Here is a 17,945-nt window from a genome sequence, read left to right as displayed (position 1 = left end):
CTGCAGCAACTAGAGCACAAAAAGTCTTACTTATGACAAAAGTGTGGCACACTTGAAGTCATTTTGATTGAAACAAACTGGTATGACTTAAATCATTTAATTTAGAAAGGACCAAAATGAGGGGCTTCATTTTGTCATACAAATTATAGTTAGTGCTGTAAAAAGAAAAATTAGGACACATTTTAAGTGAGTTCTCAAATATCTTCCTCTTCTATTTCATGAAAACATTTTGACATGCAGACTGAAACATGCACTTTCAACACCAGCAGCAGGCTGCCAGTAAACTCCCTGGTGATCAGCAGCTTTACTACAATGTTCTAATGAGCAACTAGAGTGTTACAATTCTGAATTTATACCAAAAGTGTTACACATCTAAACACCATCTTGATGGAATCAAAGTCAAAAACTAAAAGCATTTTCTACTGAGGATACTGCAGTAAATGAGGTAATTGGGGAGCTTCATAATAAATAAGTCTCCCAAGATGGCCACCAGAGACATAAGAGACAAAATGTAGAACAAATACCACCCAAATATAGACAGAATGACAGAATTGACAGAATGATAGAATTAAGAGCAGGGAGAAGGGTGAAGAGACAACAAGGTGATCATGATGTGCAGGAGAGAGGGACTGTGGCAGCGCAATGGACCATGTAGGGAAGTGGAAAGGGGGCAGTGGCAACAAACCAACTATATAGGACAGACAAGAGAGGCTGTGACAATATAACAGACCATTGAAGGCAGAAGGAAGAGGCATTGGTGGTACAACCATACATGCCAACAGACCTGATTCAGGCTCGAGACTCTTGGGGCCTGATTCTAACTTTGGAGGACGGTGTTAAACCGTCCCAAAAGTGGCGGATATACCACCTACCGTATTACGAGTTCCATAGGATATAATGGACTCGTAATACGGTAGGTGGTATATCCGCCACTTTTGGGACGGTTTAACACCGTCCTCCAAAGTTAGAATCAGGCCCTTGATGTTTTAACCCCAAAAGGGGTTTATTTTATCTGTCTCTTGCCTAAAATCTCCTCTTTTCCAGTGTAAGAGTATGGGGAAAATCAATTGACCGTTTTTTTTTTTCTCAAAATCTCCCTTTTATCAAGTTCAAAATGTTGACAAGTATAGTACATTGGATTGTGGAGGGCAGAAGGAATGGGGATGGGACACGGACTCAGGTAACTGAGGGCAGGAGGGATATAGACAGGGAAACCAAATTGACCTTACAGGTCAGGCATGAGGTGTTGCAGCAGCATAATACACAACACAGGGCAAGTTGGATGGCATTGTAATGGAGCACAAGTTATAGTTACCTTAGGCCGCGAGTTATAATTACTTAAAATAACTGTAGCTATCACTGCTCAATTTCTCTGGTTTTGTGCCAGAAAATTCAGAGCCTAACTGTAACGTCCCTGTAACATTTGTTTTTTATGTCAATTTCGAAGTTTTTTAAAACCTTTGGCTTTTTTAGTGAATTTGTATTTTTTTTTAATGTAAAGTAATTATTATTAATATACATTAATCCAAACACCGCAACGCACGGCCTACGGACAGGCCCTGTAGACAACTTCACCATAACCACCCACCCTTTTGCTGCACATGGGCCCAGGGACCCCATCACCTGGGGCCGAGCCTTAACATTCTATTTTTTGGGGAAGGGGCCGTGTGCCCCCCCTCTAAGCCAATCTTGGCCCTTGGGACCCTATTCCCCTCCCCCGGGCCCAGCCTTAACCTTTTTTGGGGGGGGCAAGGGGGCCGCAGGACCCCCTCCCTGGGCTGACCTCGGCCCCAGGCACCCACCACCAGGGCCCACTTTTTTTAGGGAGGGGAAATGCTCACACCCCTGCCAGGAGCAGTTTTTTCTTCATTAATTTGACTTCTAATGTTTCATTGATATTTTTATTGACGTTATAAAAGTTGTCATGAGTGCTGTAATATCCGGGGTAATTAGCAGTGCATGGTGAGAACATGTGTTATATTTATCTTAGGCCACAAGTTATAAATACTTGAAATAACTATAACTATAACTGATGAATTTCTCTGGTTTTATGCAAGTAAATTAAGAACCTAACTATAACGACCCTGCACTCCTTGGGGCCAGATTTACAAGGCCCTAGCACCTCCTTGCACCACATTAGCTGTCTCTCTGGGTGTGAAAATAGATGTGAGAGGGTGTCTCTGGGTTTGAGAGTTGGTGTGAGAGAGTCTATGCAGATGTGGGAGTGGGTGTGAGAGTGTCTGGCTGGGTGTGCGAGTAGGTGTAGGAAGGTGTCTCTGGGTGAAATAGTGGGTGTGAGAGTGTCTCTGTGAGTGAGTATGTGAGTGTCTGTGTGGGTCTGCGAGTATATGTGTGAGAGTCTGAGTGGGTCTGTGAATATGTGCGTGGATGTCTGAGTGGGTCTGTGAGTGAGTGCATGAGTGGCTACGTGGTTCTGAGAGTGAGAGTGTGAGTCTGAGTGTGTCTGTGAGTGGGTGTGTGAGCTGCTCTGTGAGTGGATGCATAAGTCTCTGAGTGGGTCTGTGAGTGGGGTGTGGGAGTCTCTGAGTGGGTCTGTGAGTGAGTGCGTGAGTGAGTGTGTAAATGGGTCTGTGAGTCGGTGCATGAGTCTCTGAATGGGTCCGTGAGTGGGTACATGTGTCTGAGTGAGAGTCTGAGTGCATCTGTGAGTGGGTTGTGAGTGTCTGTCTGGGTGTGACAGTAGCTGCATGAGTGACTCTGCCACAAAGGAACCTCAGCTGCCTTTTATCCAACAATAGTCCGCAGCTTTGCATGAACTACCTAACCAAGTGGAGTTCTTTCCGCCTCCTTGAGTAAATGTCCAGTATGCATTCTACACTACAGCTGTGTAATGGAGCACAAGGAATGTCACCAGTGACCTTGTGTACTTTTTGAAAACATGTTTTTCCTGTTTCCTGTTTTTCTACAACTCTGGGATAAGATGAATCCTGCTATAGAGAGGCCAACAATACTACAAAGATGTAAATCTCCACCAAACCAGGATCCTTCCTCTAATCTATATGAAGTAAGTTCTTCTTTGTTTTGAGGAGATGTCCTCATATTCCTTGGAATCAAGAAAGTACCTTCAAAATTGGTGGGAAACGCAATGGGGGCCCCTTTGATAAGCTGTTTATCATCTTTGCAAAAGGGGGATTATATATGCCTACTACTAAGGTAGACGGTGCAGGGGCCAAATGCGAGCTGCTTCCAGGTGATTCGCACATTTGCATACTCTTGGTAATTTAAAGGTAGACCCATGGACTTCAGGAAAGGGTGCAGAATTTGACCCCTGGGACTCAATCCCCCAGGTTCCACCTCTTTTCAATGGGAGAGGCGGCCAGGTGGCCCCTTTTCCGAAGCCTATTTCAGCCATGGGGACCCCATCCCTCGGGCCCACCTCCACCCTCCCATGGCTGATCTCAGCCCCAGAGACCCCATCCCCAGGGTCTTACTTAATTGACTGGAGGAGGGAGGAAACACCACCCTCCTCACCAGTGCTGTTGTTGGCCCCAGGGACCCCATCCCCCAGTGCCCAGCCATCTCTCCTGGGTGCCCCCAGGTCACCTAGTGTGAAGTGGGACCAAGGGGGGAGCCTCAAGGCCCCCACAGTCTCAGTCAGCTCCCTACCTCCTTGTGGGAGCAAGCACTGCTTTTGCACACAGTGAGTTTCAAAACATGCAGCTACCTGTCTGCAAAAGCAATAATTTCCTCAGTTTCCCTGCCCGCATCTCTGCAGGCAACGAAAAAGAGGAAACCTCTGCTTCCAGTTTGCAAGAGCCCTTTGACAGCTCTCGCACACTGGAAGCAGAGAGTTTGCTGTGACTTGGTGGGAGCTGTCGTAGCTCCCACCAAGTCGGTGCAAACAGCTATGTTCTGGGGGTGGGCACCCCGGGAAATAGCAAGAGCCAGCCGTGGGGTGTGGCGGTCCCCAGGACCATTATTGGCTTCACGAGGGGGGAGGCTGCGCAGCCCTTCTCCAACATTTAAGTTATCCCCAGGGCGGTGGTGGTCCCCTGGGCTGGAGGTCTGCAATGGACCCCCTATCTTAATTTATTTTAGCCCTGGGAAGGTTCCAGTCCCTGGGGCGTTGAGGGAGCTGTGCACACCCCTCCCCTTATTTTGAAACAATTACCCCAGGGAGGTGGCAGTCCCTGGGATGCAGGGGCAACAGGACCCCCACATATAATATAATGTTAGCCCCGGGAGGTGGCATCCCTGTGGCCCAGGGGGGCTGCCTGACCCCCCTGCATACTATTTGATTTAAGCCCTGGGGAGGTGGTGGTCGCCAAGGTGTAAACAAGCCCAGGAGAGGGCCCCATGTGTCCCCCCTCCTTTATTTATGATATGCCCTGGGGACCTGGTCCACCAGGGGGCTTTAGTAAAACATGCTCGAGAGACAGTGCTTTTTTCAAAAAAATGTTTGCAGCCAGTTTGTGATATCATTGGAAATTCATGGCAAATTTGTTTTTTAAAGTGCTTTTTTGCCCTGGGTGAGTTCCTCTGGGACCCCAGCACCAGAGCTAAGGGGGCATTGTGTCTCTACCGTGGTCTTTTTTCTTTTTCAAAAAAAATATTTATTGGACTCTCTAGAAGGCTGCCAACACTTCCTGGTTGAAGTGTTAACAGCCAATGAGATCTCTGCACAAGATCAGGAGGATTCACAAAGCCTTCACACCTCTAGATATACAAATTTGGTTTTCATTTAATTTCTCTTAAGCTACTCAACAAACTTATACCAAATAGCAAAAAGTGTAATCTGCATACTGAAAGCTACCTTTCTGCCAAATTTGGTGTAATTCCATCCAGTGGCTCGGACTGTAGTCGTGTTCAAAACTCCTATGGGAATTAACATGGGAAATTCACTTTTTTGACCCCCCTCTTTTTCTCAGCCCCCACTTGACAGATCACCCCGAAACGTCTGATGCAAAACAAAATTCTCTGGCATCATTTTTTGGAAACTTTTGTGAAGATTTTCAACTGGTGGCAAAGATATAGGTTAGTAAAAAGCACATTTTCAATGGAAACTTGTCCCTAAACATAACTACTGACTGGCCGCAGCCAGTAAGCAATATACATTTATAAATATATATAGAGAGAGAGAGCCAGCAGAGTCTGGAGGAATACCTGGGTAAATTCCAAATGGTGACCAAGTGGTGACCACCAAACAGTATATGGTGTTAGACAGTCTGCAGTTAGGCAGGAGACTGTGTGTGTGCCCTCCTAAGAGGGCCCACCTGATAAAAGGCTTACCTAGAGTCCTGGGCAGTAAAGCAATCTACATATTGCTATGAATGTGGGCCAATTTCAGTAGTATGGCCTCGCCATTCAAATATGAACCAGGTTTCCACCTGGTGACCTAAACTCACCAAGCAGGGTTAGTAGCCATTTTAGTAGTGATCAACATCACATTACTCACTTAATGCCTAACTAGAGCTCTAACTTCTAACAATCTCTAACTCTAACTTCTTTCAATCTTCTAATCCATTAGTCTATTGATAACAGGGTCCTGACCTTCAATCTTTGAATGTCTGGTCTGCACTGTATACAAGCTTTTGTCAGTATCAGGGTCATACCCAACGAAGTTTTTATCTCTCACCCACAATATGAGGTGGAGGGCCAAGGTCTCACAGTCCTTCCCCACAGTCAGAGTGTTCTGTGAGGCTCAGAGTCCTACCCCAAGCAGTGCATGGCAGGGATTCAAGTTACAGTTAGCCTAGTGAACTATAACTGGTGAATTTCAGAGTTTTTTCAGTTTTTAAAAGCTAGTTTTTTGTGTTATTACAATGCCTATAACACCACTTTAACTTTTTCAGTGAATCTGTATTTTTTTGTAATTATATTGCTATTTTAAGGCTTTCTTAATGTGTGGTACCATCTTATGACCATACCAAATTATACCATCACTTTAACCTTTGTGTTTTCTTTCACAGAATTTCTTTTTTTTAATAATAATCACCCATAACCCCTTTTGAGGATAGTTTTTGGCCATGGAGGGTGGTGGGATGACACCAGGGCCTGACCTCTGGTCAGGCACTGCACCCACCCCCCACAGGTGAACACAGTATGTGTCTGTGAATAATTTAAAAAAACACCTTTTTGGTGCATAGATGACAGTGGGGAGAGAACAACATGCTCAGGCAAAGGTGATAGAAATCTGTTATAGTCTACAGGGCCGTACTATATTTCAATCTCATTTTTCCAAGCCCAAACTGCTCCAGCATCTCTGCCCCTGCGTTTTTTGACATGGGACCTCTATACCCCGGTCCCACCTCCTTGAGGATTTCCTCTGTCAGGATAGTGACTGCAGCATCCTGGTTATTGGCAGCATGGCGCAGGGTAGGGGGCATTAGCTTAATTTTTGATGACACTATTGATGTACTCTGCAGGAGTAGTGCCACAATTTTGGCAATACTCCTGCAGAGTACATAGTGGTCCATTTTAAACAATGGTGGGAAAAAACAAGTGCCAAAAAACATGATGCAAGGAAATCTGTTAGGGAACTCCCCCTTTGCATACATTATGGCTGGCGCAGGCATAATGTAGTGCAAAGGGTCACAAAGCATTGCTCCACTGGCCTTGTTGGGCCACATTAGCATCAGAAAAAGTGACGCTAATGTGGCAAAAGGAGGCGCTAGGAGCTCTTCAATATGCTGCATATTTTTTAAATATAGAGTCCCATGGAAATTCATGTTACCAAATGTTCAGGTATACCTATTTTTAACTCTTTTAATCCCACAATGAGGAGCTCTTTAAATGCAAATTTCACGAAAAAGTCTGAATGGATTTACATCAACTAATGAAAGGTACCTTTCTGAGTTAAGTGTGATGCAATTCTGTTTAGATGTTTTTTTCTGTTTCATCTCATAACATGTTCAGTGAAATTTAACATAGAAAAATTACGTTTTGAGACCCTTTCTTTCTTTCTCAGCTTCCACTTAATGGGTCACCCAAAACTTTGAAAGAACAAGCTGAGGTGGATGAACTTTTTTTGGAAAGTAATGTGAAGATTCAACTACGTTGCATGAGGAAGGTGGAAAGATTGCCATACATATATAGATATTCTCACCTTTATAGAAAACATCAGTGAAAAAGAGATTGATGCAGACTGACATTCTGATTTCTTTCCATCTCTCTGTTCTTTCCTCCTTGCTTGACTACAGTAATGTTGGTCCTTTTTTTGATTTGGGTCATCGTTTTATATTTTTCTTACTTATTCCCATTTCTGCCTATCCTACCATGTTAACAAAACAAGGATATCTTGCTTGAGTAGTTTGTCTGCCTAACATTTTGGTTAGAGCTCACTTAGGCATAAATTTGTTTTAAAAATCCATGATTGAGTTGTGATAGTATTAAGGATCGATGATTTTAAATAATATGATGCCCCCAATGGGGCATGTTCTTAATGTATTACAAACTGAAAGTATTTTTTACATTACTGATATTACAAAACAATTTGATACAAGCCCACTGGGACATTTTTGAGACTTTAGCAATTCATGACATACTGACATCTGATAACCTAAATAAATGTATAACTGTATAAACACTGAAGATTAACCTACTGGGATACGTCTTTGTAGATCAGTTATAGTTGACATTGTCATGCCATATTTCAACTAGTTCAAATAATGTGACAAAGTCCCATGACTGCTACTGGGTTTGTGAATTTTCAGCAAATTTTATAATCATGATTGCAATGATACCATGCCTCATGGGCCAGTTGATCACTGAATGTTTTGTCAAAATATGTGGCAGGAATGGCTGGTGAAAATTGAAAAGAATCATGACTACTGGGAAAACATAAAATCGTCTTTAAAAAAATCATGTTTATTTCTTTACTTTTTGAATGAAATGGAGTGTGAGTAATAATAGTGTTCCAAGATTGGAGAAAACACTATGAATGGGTGATTAACATAAGTCTGTTTCCACTTGTTTTGAATGGGATTTAAATTGTCTCTATGGTGGATGGGCATCTTGATTTGAAAAACACAGCAGGGTCAAAACAAATAATAAACAAGGATGTTTCAATAATACTGGAGTGCCGGCATTTCTCTTGTGTATAATAAGGGCTGTATTAAAAGATGGAAAACAAGACTCAAAACCGATTACCAGGACCAATGCCTTGACAAACGTTACATTTTTCTAATTTTAAACCTGAAATGGTACATTTTTGGTGTTTTTTTTTTTGGGGGGGATTCAGCTTGCATAACAAAAATAGGAAAGATTAACGTAGAGAGTAAAATAAAACAACAAACTAATTATTTTTGCTGTACCACCTGTAATACGTCACCCACCACGTATCACACCAATGATATAATATGTGAAGTAATTAGCTGTGCATGGTGAAGGCGCGTGTTATAGTTACCTTAGGACGCGACTTATAGTTATTTAAAAGAACTCTAACTATAATTGCTGAACTTCTATGGTTTTGTACGAGTAAATTCAGAACCTAACTATAGCTATAACGTCCCTGTAACCTTTGTTTTATAGAATATATATATATATATATATATATATATATATATATATATATATATATATATGCTAACTTAGTCCAATGTTTAACAAATATTTTCATTTTCCCTATTAATTATCTTAGGAAAATTTTTACCCTGACCAGGGAGTCTCCCTATGGTAAAGTATAGGGAAAAGTAAACATTTATTTACCTAACAAAAAAGTAGAAATATTCTCATGTTAAATATTAATGTAAAATATATTTTTTTTATATTTCAAATGCAGAGCAAAATAAAAATCCTACAGCATTAATGATTGATTTGGAATTAAACACTTAATTAAAATATATTAAATTAAATAAAAATGTTACTCTGAAGCTTAAATTCAGAATAAATTCCTACTGAAAGTAATATATACATTTGTGTCAAGCATTAATAATTATTAAAAGGCATGTATAAAATTAGTTAAAAAGTAATTTAATTACTTTAATAAAATCTAATGGTACATTCTCTTATAAATTTAAAAAGATTGTTAACATATTTTATAAGCAACTTTTAAATTGTTTAATATTAAATTATGTTTTTTTATATTTTTAACTATTTTAAATAATTTAATTTAATCTAACATTATTTGCTATGGGATTTACCGCCAGTATTTTCAATAGGAGGGCATTGCAGTACTTGCGGTGGGCCATGTGTTGTGCTGGACTTACTCCAGATCTTAGCTGGAGTGATTTACTACTGTTTGTGAATAGCAATGGACTTATTCTTTAGTGGATGGGTGCATGCCCCTTCCTAAAAACCTCTCTTCTTACTGCTCCCTAAAGCCCCTCCTATTTAGTTTGCTATACTGAATCCACCTACACTAATTATTGTGGACGACAAAAAAAGTCTGCTTATGAATCACAACACATTTCCTACCTATATATTGTTCTTGCTTCTTCTTTCCGCAGTGTGTGACAATAAGAGACATTGTGCCAGTCCAGATGCCTGTACCCCTAAAATCTAGGGTAGGGACGTACAATAAGGATATTTTGCATCATGCTCCAGTGTGATATTGATTTTATGAGCATAAGCTACCATAGATTAGCTGTGTTTTATTTAAATGCAGCCTCTAGTTTAATTAAATTTAGGACTCATATTGTGGTTGATTAGCACTAGAAAAGCACCTTTGTTTGCAGTGGTTTGCAGTGTTCTTCACTTTGCATGTTCACCATACACGTTTTATGTTAGACATAGTGCATCCTCATTAATCACATCCTTGTTATTATTCTCTGATACATGTGTTTAGATGACTACTTCACACTCAGATAGGACTTGAGTTGTGTTCAGAATTTCACCTAAAAGAAAGAAAAGAAACATGCCGGCTTTTTGAATGATGGGCGGAGTAATTATACTCATGTTTACAGTTGATATATGCTTTTAACCATACCATTGGACACCATTATTAAAGGTAGAATATTCTGGTTGGCCGCTAGGTATTTTTAACTGATCTGGATCCCAGTACTATCCAGAAATGATTATCTAGGAACTTCCTCTGGTGTAGTTTAACCAAGATGTTGAGTCTGTCCCAGTGGCACTGTACTACCAGGATGGGTAGAGGTGATCAGTGATGAAGCATGACACAACCAAGTGTGTGAGAGCACCTCTTCCATAAGAAGGAATTCCCTGCTTGCTAATCTAAACAACCGTGTCAAAAGGACTATGATGTTTGGGTCACAATCAAAGTGATATTGGCCATATGAATTAAACCTGTCCCTTCACATCTTTTGTGTGTAACATATCTTTGTAACATAGACATTCTAGGAGTTTGTTTCCAACTGCTGGTCATCCTGAACATTTTGATTAAGCAGTTTAGATGAAGTGATGGTTTCTTAGTATTAGTATTCTATGAGTTTGTTCTCCAATGAAATCATATATCCACTGGAGTATATGAATGGATAACCCAGTGGCAGTTCCTCCTTTAAGGCGGAGGAGTGTTGTGCTGCTTGCTGCAAATGCAGCAGATGCAGAAAACATACATTTAATAAAATGGCCAATGGACGTGACCATTTGAAGTGCACTGTGTCTCTCTTGACTCAGGTGGGGCAATTCCTGTTGCTGATTGGCAGGTTGAATGATTTGCCTAAACATAAAGTGCGCATGTCAATTTTGCTGACCTTCTTGTATGTGCCAGCCTGACTTACTCACTTCAGCCACATCAATATTAGCTGTGTAACGATGGGCAGACTGTAGGCACAGGCTCCTAGTCGGAAAAGGAGCAATGTGTTAGCCTTCTCAGAAAAATCATGGAGCTACTCTCATGCTGAAAGCAGCATGAGAACAGCTTCATGATTGGTTAGGTTTGCTAAATCTTCACTTGCGAGTCCGGCTTGGAAGCTTCGTGGTGTCTGGGAACAGTGGATGGTGATCCTGGCGTCCCGCGTCCCGGGTCTTACTTGCACACCAATGTCGGTGAATATTTTTGGTTTAATTTATTTCAACAAAGTAAGTTTTTACGACTTATAGAGTTAAACTAATTTGATGTGGCAGACGTGTGAGACTGTCCTTAGCCGTGGGCTCTGAAACTTGCTGCCTCGTCCCACCACTTTCAATCGTCAATAGCCGCCACTGAGATTGCACAAAAACTCTGAATTTGAACATCTGATCTTTTCCTCAGTTCAGATAGTAGATGTGATGAAGAACATGAATATCCCAACTACGTAAGAGCCATTGGTTGTGCTGGGACAATAAGCCTTCAAGCGCGTAGAAGGTTCAGAGGTCCCCCTTTATATGAAGCAAATCATAAACTGACCTCTAGAAATTCCACGATCCATGTAAGATATAAAATTAACTTTCATTGCAGAAGTCAGACGAGATGACCGGTTGCCTGTGTCATTCTAATATGTCTTTAGGGAGATAATTGTGTCCTCTCACTGTAATATTTGTTCTTTTGTTGGAATGCGACCCCTATATCCTGTCTTTTAATTCAGGCACAATCATGAATGATTGTGTGAGAGAAGACAGCAAAGCACTGCATAAATTTGTGCCCTCTTGCCCTTCTATGGCATGCTCATTTCCCCTCCCGTTGAGGCTTTCATCTGGGTCGGGTCCCAGAAGGCAGCCCACGTTTGCAGAATACCCACTCATATTAGTTAAATAACACAATAGTATCTGGTAACATTTTAGTAGCTTTCAATAAGACTGGTATTTAGACCGCAAGAGGAGAACATTTCAAGGAGAAAATCTTCAGCTGATCTTTCAGTTGGCTCAACGGAGGTTAAAGCTTCTCATAGTTTGTAATCTTAGATAATCAATAAATATTGCATTTCAGTGTTTACTGGCATGGGTGTTGCGTTCGGCAGTCATGCTGTAGATTTAACTTAAGTGCCAAGAACATTGGGCACTTTGAAATAGCTGACTTTGTAACAGATTCGGATGTCGAGGAGTGACCAGGCTTCAGAAAGTATAATATGTTTCTAAGACCCAAAGACTCCAGTGGGTATTACAGTCGGCCATTAGAAACATGACAATGGTGTATCCACGGCTTACACTTTCATCGCTCATCCCACCATTATAACCCAGGTATACAAAATGTTGCCAATATGATTTGACTGGAGATTACGGGACAGATGTATGTATGAAGTGGTTTGCAATTTCCTACTGGCGAATCTTTGCAATTTACTATTAGGAAATCGCAAACTGGGATGTAGTTCAGGGTGTTTGACACTGTTTTCGATTCCCAAATGGGTCGCAAGCGACCTGCCTCATTAATATTCATGAGGCTGGCCACAATTTGTAACCCACTTGGGAATCGCTACAATCAAAGGGATGGTGGCCTGCTGGAAGCAGCAGACCACCATGTCTGTGATCACTTTAAAATAAAGCAGTCTTTTTTTGTAATGCAGCCAGTTTTCCTTAAATGAAAATGGGCCGCATTACAAAAATAAACCTGAAAAGTTTTCATTTCATTTTTTGAAGAGTAGACAGTGGTCCTCTAAATTCTCTGCACCCCCATTCTCAAAGGGAAAGGGGTCCCTTAGGTACTCCTTCCCGTTTGGGAACTTGAAGTTAGTGGTAACAGAGGCTGCATTCTCGGTCGCAAAACATTCTTACATGGACCTGTGACTCACTATTAGGAAGAGATGCCCTTCCTAATAGTGACTCTCAATCCCTATTGTGCGAGTCGGTAACAAGTTACTGACTCGCAAAATAGCAATGGTACGTGGCCAGAAGCCTTTTACCAGTCGCAAATGGCCCGATTAATTATTTGCGAGTGGTAAAACTGCCCCGTATTTAAGACTCTTGGAACAGACAAGAAACTAATACCTGCTGCATAACTAAACAGCTGTCATCACTTTTATAAAAAGTCTCTTACTCAAGGATTCCAACCGGTACAAAGAGTTAAACACATACGTTGTTAACCTATGCTAATAATCCTAAATAAAACAATCAAAAGGGCAGTTGTGGTTTCCAAGGCTTTGTGGGGCTATGTGTGTGAGCATTTGCATGCATGATGAAAAAAAGAGCATAAAGGTGATCCCTATTGACTTTTTATGTGCCTTCTTACTTTGCCCAAACTTTCTATGATCATGAACAGGGAATCATATTTACTAAAACATCCAGCAACGCAAGGCAGCAAGTAGATTTATTGGACTGTGCTGCATGAATGTGAGAGAGCTGAAGATCGCCATATCTACTAAGATATGGAGCCCTTCAGCTCTGTGCCTGCACTGGTGCAAGGGTGCCTGTATTACAGCCAGGATTGTTTTGTGCAGGTACGGATAACTTCCTTTACAAAAACAATCCTAAGAGGCAATTTCCTCTTTTTGTGTGTGATCCAAAAAGCATCACGAACAGAAAGAGGTACCAAGGAGGAGAAATAAACATGTTTCTCGTTACGCCACGGTCAGGATGGCATACTGTTTTGGTGCAATTCGACGCTTACTGATTTCAGACAATCTGCGATTGCATCAAATTCCATGGGTAGTTGTGCAGGAATGCCAATGTTCACTTATGGAAATGTAACAACGCAGTACCAGCTGCTATGTTGCATTACATTTCTTTACAAAGTCACAAGAGGAGGCGCAAATTGCCCATGGCGTGGCTTTGTTAATCTTAACGTAACCCTTACGTTGTGGTTGTTAATGCAAAGACAAGGGAAAGGCTTAGTAAATCTGCACCAAGGTTTGTAATTCTTTAGCCCGTTTGCTTCTGTGGGGCACATCCTGCCTTTTGCCTTCACATCTCGTGCCTCTAGTCATTCTGTGACATTTGTAAGACACACATCCCCTGCTAAGAAACGTTTTAAATTTATTTTGTCATGTAGAGGTTGTATTACCCCTTAGTGTAGCCTGCACAAAAATATAAAATCAATGAATAGAAATTAAGAAAGGAGGAATATGTCCATTGTAAATATGCAGCCCTCTGCATTAATGAGTTTTATTTTACAATTGCCCTCTGAAGACTAATAAAAACCTTTTTCTTAAAAATGCTATTTTCACTGACAATGCCTAATGATCACTTTTATCTTCAACGTGTATTTGTTTTTCTTTCTCTGGGTAGAGATTAATTAATATTTAATATATTTCCAGCTAACCTTTTTAAGTCTTCCCTGTATAATGTTTGCATGAACAATTTTCCACAGGCTTCATAGTACAATGCCTTTTATAATCTCCCTTGGTCTAAATTTAGCTTTTCCTGTGTTTTCAACCTGTTTGCTAGATTACAGACACCGATAGAGAACTCTACATTTCTATAGTCTCTCACTGAGGGCCATTTCATTGTTTCTCACTGAGGCCATTTCATTGTATCCCAGAACATCTACCTATAAAGGTTTTGACCATGGAGGTCAGGTCACATTTTGGTGATTTACCTAAACAAGTTTGTTACTGCTTTGTTGCCCATTCTCAATATCTAAAATTCGGTGCAAAGAAGAAAACACAATGTTTTATTTTTTAATATGAAATCAAATTGTTACTTCATTTACATTTTAATCATGAGTATAACGATGCCAATAAGGCTCTCATTAGGTTTGGCTTCGAAATTTAACCACTTAGGCCCATAGTTATACTTTTTTAGCGCCTCATTTGTGTCATTTTTTGACACAAAAACGGTGCAAACTTGCAAAATACAATTGTATTTTGTAAGTTTACGCAGTTTTTGCATCAAAAAGAGGCGCAAATGCGGCGCTAAAAAAGTATAAATATGGGCCTTTGTCCCTGCCTCCCAAAATTACGGATAAGAGGGTTCCACTAATTCTGGGAAGGGAGATATTAACAAATTTCCCTCTTTTTAGGGAATAACATGCAGGAATCTCTCTTTCCGTTACCATTTCTGCATGTTGTCCTTGGTATTTTAACAAGAGACATCTGATTCTAATAGATAATATTTCCATGTAAAATATCCCGGACAAGTGGTTTGCCACAAGCCTTGAAATTCAGATGGGGCACGTAATTCCAAGCCACTCAAAGTGGGCATATTTTCATGGATGAATAGTGATCCACAGACAAAAATTTGTATTTGTATTTGTATTTGTATTTTGGTATTTATAAGGCACACTACGACCGTGGCACCTAAGCGCTAAGGCGAGACCAGTAAGTGTCATGAGAAGGGCAGGGAAAGAGATTACAGAGGAAAAAGCCAGGGTTTTACCAACCTCCTGAAGGTCAGAAAATGATGCTCTTTCCTTATATCCAAAGGAAGCGAATTCCAGCGTTTAGCCGCAGCAATCGTGAAGGCTTTATCTCCCCATCTAGTTCTACGAGTGCGACAAACTTGAATCAAGTAAGCTTGACAATGAAAACGACAATAAGGACAATAAAAGACAATAAAACCAAAAATACTAAAACATCTCACTTGTTTGTGTCTTTGATGGCCTTGAAGATGAAGAAGTAGCAGTACATGATGACGAACAGCGGGATGAAGAAGACGAAGCAGAAAAGCAGCATGGTGTAGGTGCGGACTGAAGGGGTGAACGTCACATAGTCCCAGGTACAGGAAGTTAGCAGTCCTTCAGGAACATAGGCACCTTTTGGGAGGGATAGAAAATAGAAGTTTCAGTAGTTCATTGCCATGTAGGTAGAAACAGGGGGAGTAGATAAAAAATGGATTACTTTATTATAATTAGTATGTATTTTTGTGTAGTAGGCTAGCCTCTCTGGTTCTATTGTGTTAGAAATCGTAAAATGTAAACAAATAACTTTTACTGTTGTGTTTTATGTTTCAAATACCAAGCTCGGCGATAACGGTAAGGTAACCAAGGAGTTACTGAGCTAAAAGGAGATCCTGTTATGAGGTTTCACATTAAAAAAACTAATTTCTAGTCAGTAAACGTGGCTTATCATGAATCACCAAAAAAGTCTATTTATCTGTATACTTGTTATGGTATCAATGAGCGATAGAGTCAACGGGTCTCATCAAAGGCTACACAAAACATACTGCGCAGTTACTAGAGCACTATTGGGAAGTGAATGTCCCTGCTAGGTTTAGGAGCATGTTCCCCTACCCTGACTGCCCGACTGCACGAGTGTCTGCTATCCTCACTTTAATTTTGAGCATGGTGTCACACTTTTCTAACAAATGCACAAAGGTCCCTGTCCCTAAGAGAGGCGAAGAACCTGACCTGTGACCTGGAGGGTCGCACCAACCATGCCTTAGCAATGTTGAGAAGACTATTGTTCATGTCTGAGGTATATAAAGCAGTGGTGGCAGTATACCAAGGGGCAGATTTACAAGACTCTGTCGCATCAGCACTGATGCACCAATTGTCTTGCGTCACCTCTGCCCAGGCTAGCACCATGGGTGCGCTTTATTTACAATATGAGGCACCATGGTAGTCATTAGCATAAAAACTTCAACATTTCTGATGCTATTGTGGTGCTTTTCTGCACTAGCAACAACATTTTTTACGCTAGTGGAGCGAAGTGCAGGGCGGCCCATTGATTTAAATGGGATTGTCATTTTAATGCCTACTATGAGTAGGTATTAAAAATGAGGGAAAAAAATCATGCAGTGAGATCTTGAAGATTCCACTGCGCCATTTTTTTGGGGCTCCCTTCACCGGACTGCCCCCTTTGTATACATTATTCCTGGTGCAGGCATAATGTTACTCAAGGGGATGCAAAGTGGCGCAATGCATGCATTGCGCCACTTTGTAAATCTGGTGCTACAAAAATGCTTTCCTAATGCCACATTAGCATAAATAAATGATGCTAATGTGGCACAAGGAGGCGCTAGGGGCATGTGAATATGCCCCCAAGTCTTGAGATTGACAGTATGACCAGACCTTAGTAGGAGAGTTGCGTACTGGCCACTTTGTGTAAAATTCTATTATATGAATATGAGTCTCAGAGCTGAAGCCACTGGAGTCCATTCTTTACATCCCTGGTTTAGGATGGCCCAAAATAGAGAATTAGGACAACATCCCCACGCAGTAGACGGGTATTTCCTGCACACCTGTCACTAGATGGTGGAATTTCAGACACAGTTGAGAGAAGGATGGAAACAAGTCTTCCTTTAGAAATTCCTTGAAGACATTTTTAGCAAGGCACTGTTGATTAGTTCTACCTGGGAACTGGAATTTGGTGGACACTAGAGGTAAAGAGTCGAACTGCAGTTTGGGTTGTTCAGGGTGAGGATGTTTCTGGATCAAGGGTGTCCATCCGTCTATCCCTGATTACTGCGTCAGGGAGGCTGATTAAAGCCATGTGCAGAAACCTTACTTTTCATTGTGCCAATGTTATGGATGCTCTAGTTTGGAGAAAGCCCTCAGTGCTGACTGCTTTGAGGAGCATCACTTTAGACGAACACTGTCTCTGGAGGGCACCCTAAGAAGGACACTTGCAAGAGAATCACCCCAAACCAGTTCTGAAGTTTGAGACAGTGGATGCACACACCCAGTCTAGAAAATATGTATAAAAGTGGGAGCCAAATGAACCCGCTTTTTTCCAGTCCCAGATCCTTCATGACCAAGAAAAGGACATTTCCTCAGAGTACTGGGTGGGACTAGGGCTGGTGCCTGTCTGACAGCCAGTCTCCCAGGGCTGAGGGGGCATCATCTAGAGTTTGCATTTTCGGTTGGATGCGCTGAGGATCTTCCTAGTGCCTAGAAGCCTGTTTGTCTGCTGAGAAAGGGGAAAAATGCTTGACTCTGCAAGAGGAGACACGGTCTAGGAGGAGAGCCCAATGTGTTCCTGGTCAGAGGAACACCCAGAGAAAGCAGACTATCTGAGAGTGAAGCCTTGAAGGACTCCTACTGCAGAGGAACTCCCAGCCTCTCTGTGGTTCCCTGTGAGAACTGCAACATGTCTACATGCTTCAGTACATTGGACCAGCTGGTGCTACAACTGCAATAGTGCTCAAATCAGGCCTGCAAGACCACAACTGCCTTTGGTGTTCTCATTGGCCCAGGGCCGGACATGGGTACCAAAAGTGGCCATGGCAAAAGTGCTCAAACCAGCCCCATTCCCTTTGTCTCCTTGCAGCACCTCTCGCATTCCACATATCCATTC

General features: G+C 41.5%; 1 protein-coding gene across 4 annotated transcripts in view; it reads right to left on the bottom strand.

Annotated features, from left to right (window-relative positions):
• OPN4 (opsin 4) overlaps positions 1-17,945 on the bottom strand; it is a 714,562-nt gene that overhangs the window by 245,754 nt on the left and 450,863 nt on the right. For all 4 annotated transcript variants that reach the window (XM_069240595.1, XM_069240596.1, XM_069240598.1 and 1 more), the window contains exon 5: positions 15,292-15,463. In XM_069240595.1, the coding sequence (XP_069096696.1) occupies positions 15,292-15,463 (172 nt within the window). The remainder of the gene's footprint in view (positions 1-15,291; positions 15,464-17,945) is intronic.

This window comes from Pleurodeles waltl, chromosome 6 (genome assembly GCF_031143425.1).
Source record: "Pleurodeles waltl isolate 20211129_DDA chromosome 6, aPleWal1.hap1.20221129, whole genome shotgun sequence".
NCBI classification, from domain to species: domain Eukaryota; kingdom Metazoa; phylum Chordata; class Amphibia; order Caudata; family Salamandridae; genus Pleurodeles; species Pleurodeles waltl.
This window is presented reverse-complemented; position numbering and strand designations above follow the sequence as displayed.